Source organism: Vigna unguiculata, chromosome 7 (genome assembly GCF_004118075.2).
Source record: "Vigna unguiculata cultivar IT97K-499-35 chromosome 7, ASM411807v1, whole genome shotgun sequence".
NCBI lineage: Eukaryota > Viridiplantae > Streptophyta > Magnoliopsida > Fabales > Fabaceae > Vigna > Vigna unguiculata.
Window position 1 is genome coordinate 20,498,405 of NC_040285.1, and position 6,315 is coordinate 20,504,719.

The following is a 6,315-nucleotide window of genomic DNA, read 5'->3' on the forward strand; positions in this document are numbered from 1 at the left end:
GACTAATAAAAACTCATTATTATAATTTAAAACTAATTATTATAATTGATAATATCATGTTATTTTCATTTAGTGAAAAATCTTTCACTTAACTAAAAATAAGTACAAAAACAAAATTATTTTCAACCTTTCTTTGCTTAAATGAAAATATGACAGAGAGATTGTGTCTTTGTTTTATTTTTTTTGACAAAAATTATCTCTTTGAACAAAAATATAAAAAATATCAATTTCAACATCAAAATCAAAGTAAATTTCAACTATTCAGAAACATTTTAAGAATATCACTTCCATTAAAAAAAAAAATCATATAATGACTATGTCACCTTTACGTACCGGTCATTTACCCTTTGCCTGTACTAAAATCATGAATACATTCCCTTATTCATATAACCCTCTATTCCAATTAAATCTTAAACTAAAGTATGAATCTAGTAAAAATCTAAAAACATAAAATAAAATACAAGAACATAACTAAATTACTTCTCTAATAGATACTTGAATATTTTTATTTTCAAGTCAAACTTTTAGTTAGCCTATTAAACTAGAAATAATATATCATTAAGTGTAAAGATAGCAAATACTTTCTTTTTTCAAATTAAATAAAAATGTATTGAAATTTATATTTTATGCTGTTATCTACTAATAAGCTATCATAAAATTATTTCCTTAAGTTTATAACAATTTTTAGAAAAAATTAATCACATATAAAGCAGTATTAATTAATTAGTAGAATTTTTTGCATTAGTAATTTATTAAATTTTTTTAAAATATATTACACCGTGATTTTTTATGTACTAAAGGGCGGAGGGGGCATTCGTGAACACATCAGTGATCCACGTTTTGGTAAAAACTGAAATGGCAAAAGAAAATTGAAACTCATCTCAAGTTAGGGTTTAGGGTTTAAGAGCTCAGATCAACTCATAGATCATGATGCAGTGGAGTAAAAGGGGAATGTTGCTGCGTTTTCTCGCCGTCATTCGCCGCTTTTCCACGGAGGCGGTGCCTGTTCGTGCCGCAGTAGCTGCCAGTTCTAGCGGCGGGGGAGATACTCTGGGGCGGAGGCTTCTGAGCCTTTTGTACCCGAAACGCAGTGCCGTTATCGCCATCAATAAGTGGAAGGAAGAGGGTCACGCGCCACCACGCAAATACCAGCTCAATCGCATTGTTCGAGAGCTTCGCAGGCAAAAGCGCTATAAACACGCACTCGAGGTTGGTTCGTCATCCCTTGAACTCTGTAATCTCTTTTAGCTGTAACCTATTAATATATTGAATTCTGAATCACGAGAGATACACTACTGGCTTTCCTTTGGTTATTCTACTACGTGTTTGGCTTCACGATTTTTTTTTTAGGTCGTGTGTGATCTTAGTTGAATGTTCACTTGCTTTGTTCAAAATTGATGTTGAGTTAAAACAACTTTGGATAGTTTTTTAGTTGAGTTTCTCTGTTCACTTATTTTCAGAATAAATTTTAACCTAGCTCAATTTTACAAAATCAATTTGTCAAAGAATTTTTTAAATACTGTTACGCTTAGTTGATTGGTTTAAAAGTCTCTTAACTGAAAAATGAATGAATTATAATTTGTTTCATTTATTCAGTGCAGCAATTGTGTTTCTATTTTGGTATTAGACCCTGCTAGGGGAAGAGTAGGGGAAAAAGGTGTTCCAACAATATTTGTTGAACCACGCTTACTTGCAATTTCAAATGTCCCAGCCAAGCTGTCTAGGCTTGGGGGATTAATTGGAGTGATTTTTTTTACTGGCCTAGAAGGGAACGCGACTATTTTCCAGGAAAAAGCACCTAACTTTAGTTAACTTTGTTAAAATTTTAGCTGTTTTTTTATTTTATATTTCTTTTTTTTTTTTAAATTAAAGTTGGTTATTCAACACATGAAAATTTTTCTCAAGAAAAAGTCACCAAATCCATCCCCGATCTGGAATGTAAAAGGGTTGATCCTTTTTGTTTGTGTAGGTATGTGAATGGATGACCTTGCAGAAAGATATCAAGCTTGTGCCGGGTGACTATGCAGTCCACTTGGACTTGATAACCAAAGTTCGGGGTTTACAGAGTGCAGAAAAATTCTTTGAGGATCTTCCCGATCGTATGAGGGGCCAGCAAACCTGCTCCTCACTTCTCCATTCGTATGTCAAAAATAATTTGGTTGACAAAGCTGAGGCCCTCATGTTGAAAATGTCGGAATGTGACTTTTTGAGATGTCCTCTTCCTTACAATCACATGTTAACTCTCTACATATCGAATGGGAAGCTAGAAAAAGTTCCTAAAATCATTCAGGAATTAAAGCTGAACACTTCCCCAGATGTCGTCACTTTCAATTTATGGTTAACTGCTTGTGCCTCGCAGAATGATGTAGAAACAGCAGAAAGAGTACTGCTTGAGTTAAAGAAGGCAAAAATAGATCCGGACTGGGTAACATACAGTACATTGACCAATTTGTACGTAAAAAGTGCTTGCCTTGAGAAAGCCGGATCTACTGTGAAAGAGATGGAGAATAGAACCACTAGGAAAACTCGAGATGCATTTTCCTCTCTGCTTAGCTTGCATACAAACATGGGGAATAAAGATGACGTTAAACGAATATGGCAGAAAATGAAAGCCTCCTTTCGCAAAATGAATGATAATGAGTATATTTGCATGATATCCTCTATGGTGAAGCTTGGAGACTTTGCTGGAGCTGAGGATCTTTATAGGGAATGGGAGTCTGTTTCTGGGACCAATGATGTCAGAGTTTCAAACATACTTCTTGCTTCATACATTAACCAAGATCAGATGGAATTGGCTGAAAGTTTTTGTAATCAAATAGTCCAAAAGGGTGTCATTCCTTGTTACACTACATGGGAGCTATTGACTTGGGGGTATTTGAAAAGGAAGGATGTGGAAAAGTTTCTCGATTATTTTAGTAAAGCTATTTCTAGTGTGAAAAAATGGAGTCTGGATCAAAGATTAGTACAGGAAGCATTTGAAATCATTGAGAAGCAAGCTCATACTGAAGGAGCAGATCAGTTGTTAGTTATCCTTAGGAATGCTGGTCATGTGAATACTGATATTTATAATCTATTTCTCAAAGTTTATGCAACAGCTGGTAAAATGCCTCTCATTGTCGCAGAGAGGATGAGAAAGGATAATGTGAAGTTCGACGATGAGACTCAGAGACTATTGGATCTAACCAGTAAAATGTGTGTGAGTGATGTTTCAGGGAATTTGTCCTAAGCCAAGCACCAAATAAAGGAGTTTTATAGAGTGTTTGGCTGGTGAGATGGTAAGGGACGTAGCTTAGCGTGAGTTCCATTTTATGCGCAGTGCATGGAAACCAGTTCTGTTATAACTTATGATGCTCCGACACTGCGCATAAATGCGTGTCCCGTGTCCTATATGTATCGGACATCAAAACTCGTATGATACTTGTAGGACACGCAATATTTAATTTAAAAGATATTTTTTTTATCTTTAACATGATTTTGACGATTAAAATAAGGAACAAACTTTATATTATCACTACTTTTTGTATATTAGATATTAGATAGATAGATTAGATTATTTTTTTGTTAGTTCACAATGTATTAGTTGATAATTTCAAATTTAACATGTACATACATGTTTTCGTCGTGTCTTATATATTTTTAATTTAGTTATGTCTTGTGTTCGTACTCGAGCAACATTTATAAGGCATGAACCAAGGAAAATGGAACGGAATAATTCCATTTCTGTTCATGCGCCAATGCCACTTCGAGATTGAGGGGAAGACTTTGAACGCCTTTCGGCCCTGCGATATTTTTTGTAGTGTTCGTTGCATTTGTGATGCACAACCCAACTTGGCAACTGATACCAATCTCGACTGAACCTTGATTTTGTAGGTAGAATCAGTAGATAACCCGGTTGAATACTTCAATCTGTTTAAGCTATTATAATGTTATTTGGACAATAGATGATGTTTTTGCTTTCGGTAAATAGGGGATGATGCCCAACTTGTCACAATTTCGCCGCCCAACAAGTTAGAGGGCACCCTGATATTGATCCTTCTTCCATTCCGACGAGGAAACCCTGCTGTTGTTTACATTGATTGGGTGACCTATATTTCTCAATTAAAATGTTCAACACAAGTTATTTTAGTTTACTTTTCTGTGTAGCCAAATATTTTGGCGGTGTTGTAAATTTTTCATTACTTGTTGAGTGATGTATACCTACCCAAGAAACTCAACCTTATTGATTCAGTCCATCCTCATTATCCACAGCATATTAGCGTGATGGTAGAACTTCAAAACGTTTATGTATCAACTTTTCTAATGATCTAGCACTCCTTAATGGGATTAATTAACTGCTTCACAGCAGTTCCAATTACGGTATCAGTATCATCAGTACCTGTTATTAAATGTTGGGATTGAATACACCTGTTGTCAACAATTTATTGTCCCTTGTTATTATTGAATCCACGTGTAATAATCAATTTATTATCTCCTTCTACCACACGTTATCTGCATTTAGTGTGTTATGAACTATTATTTTGATTCGTATGTTTTTTTTAAGTGGAGTTCATAGTTTATAGTTAAATATAACTTTTATCACATAAAAAAAATATAAAATTTGTGACATTCATTGTATAATAATTAATTCAATTTTCAAAGTTAATGAGTATTGACTTTGTATTGTAAATATTTTATTATCACTTACTAATTACTAATGTATAACTGGTGGTGGGACTGAACGTAATTATAGAGGAATTTAAAATATTCATAATATATATATATATATATATATATATATATATATATATATATATATATATATATTTTGTGCATTAGCGATTAAGAACTTAAATTTGATAAACAGAAAATATTACAATTAAAAGAAAGTTTATACTTGATATGTATTATAAAATTTTACTGGTCTTTGTTTTAAAGATTTTTTATATTTCTTTATACACCTTGTTTTTAGTTGTAATACTGACATTTTCATCTTCCTAAAAAATAAGTATTTTTAATCTTTTCTCTTCTTTCACTTATATATATATATATATATATATATATATATATATATATATATATATATATATATATATATATATATATATGTGAACATTGGATATGAAAATTAAAATCCAACATAAAAAATAAGTGACACTGACTCTTATTCATTGTTATTGTAAAAATATTGATATTAAAATTGTCTTATTTGCAATTTAAAAGGTATTGAATTATAATGAACTAAATTCATTTTTCGGATAAATATTGTGTCACTAATTTTTTTTTTCTTATGAAATGACATTTTTGTTCAAAATAATAATTTGCGATTTTTTGATTACAAAACATTTTCTCTGATTAATATTTCTTAAAAGTATAATAGGTACATATACTTTCAACTTCAGTTGACAATTTAGTATGTTTGAATATTTACTTTGATGCAAATCATTTAGTTTGAATTTTATGGTCTTCGATTAGCAAAGTATGTCTAAACTTGTTATGAATCGCATCATGGTCTAATGGAGAAGGACTAATGCATCACTTTGCGATAATTCTTTTAAAGTTATTAGTTTGTTTAAATAATGACCAAATTCTTTGTAAAATTGGTTGACCAAATTATATTTTGGTTTAATCAATCAATGAGCTTTAGTTTATTTTTATTTCAAGTTGTAATAATGACCTAATGCTTTTGGGTGACTTTAAGGTTGTCACAATTTCAGTTACAATCAGCTATTAAGTAGTGGGATCATTAATAACTTAAGTGGGATGTAATTACAATTTATGTCTTTTGTAATTTTAGTGGTTAAACATTCTATATAAGCTGAACCATTTTATGAATGAAGATAAGTTGAGTTTTATTCAGAAACATTAGAGTTCATATCTTCTATATTAGTGAGAGTGATTCTCCTAAGTTCTTGAGTGATTTAAGAATTCTTGAGTTTTATCAAAGGTCTTTCATCCCTTTGTGTGTTTAAACTCTTAGGCCTATCTTCTCTTCTTGAAAGTGTGACGTCTCTTAATTTTCACTCCATCTTCTTATAATTTCCATTTTTCTCGTTTTAAACAGTTTTTCAAATTCCTTGCTTGTTAGCATTCCAACCTAGATAGATCTGTAAAACGAATTTGCCACTCCAAATTTACATAATTTGGTATTCAGAGCTTGGCTCTGGGTTTGGAATAGTAATGGAAGTTTACTATACAAAGTGTTTAATCAAAGGCCACACATGTTTAGTTGCATACGATTACAGAAGCGACAACAATGTTGTGAGCCAAAGATTGGTGGAAAAACTCCAATTACCAACAAGCTTTCATCTGAATCAAGCATGGATCAAATTCAGTACA

General features: G+C 31.9%; 1 protein-coding gene across 1 annotated transcript; it reads left to right on the forward strand.

The window, feature by feature from the left end:
• The first annotated feature begins 813 nt into the window (after positions 1 to 813).
• On the forward strand, positions 814 to 3,467 carry LOC114192779 (pentatricopeptide repeat-containing protein At4g02820, mitochondrial). The gene is made up of 2 exons (XM_028082595.1): positions 814 to 1,209; positions 1,970 to 3,467. The coding sequence occupies exons 1-2, from the start codon at positions 928 to 930 to the stop codon at positions 3,224 to 3,226; spliced, it is 1,539 nt and encodes a 512-aa protein (XP_027938396.1). The 5' UTR covers positions 814 to 927; the 3' UTR covers positions 3,227 to 3,467.
• The last annotated feature ends 2,848 nt before the right edge of the window (positions 3,468 to 6,315 follow it).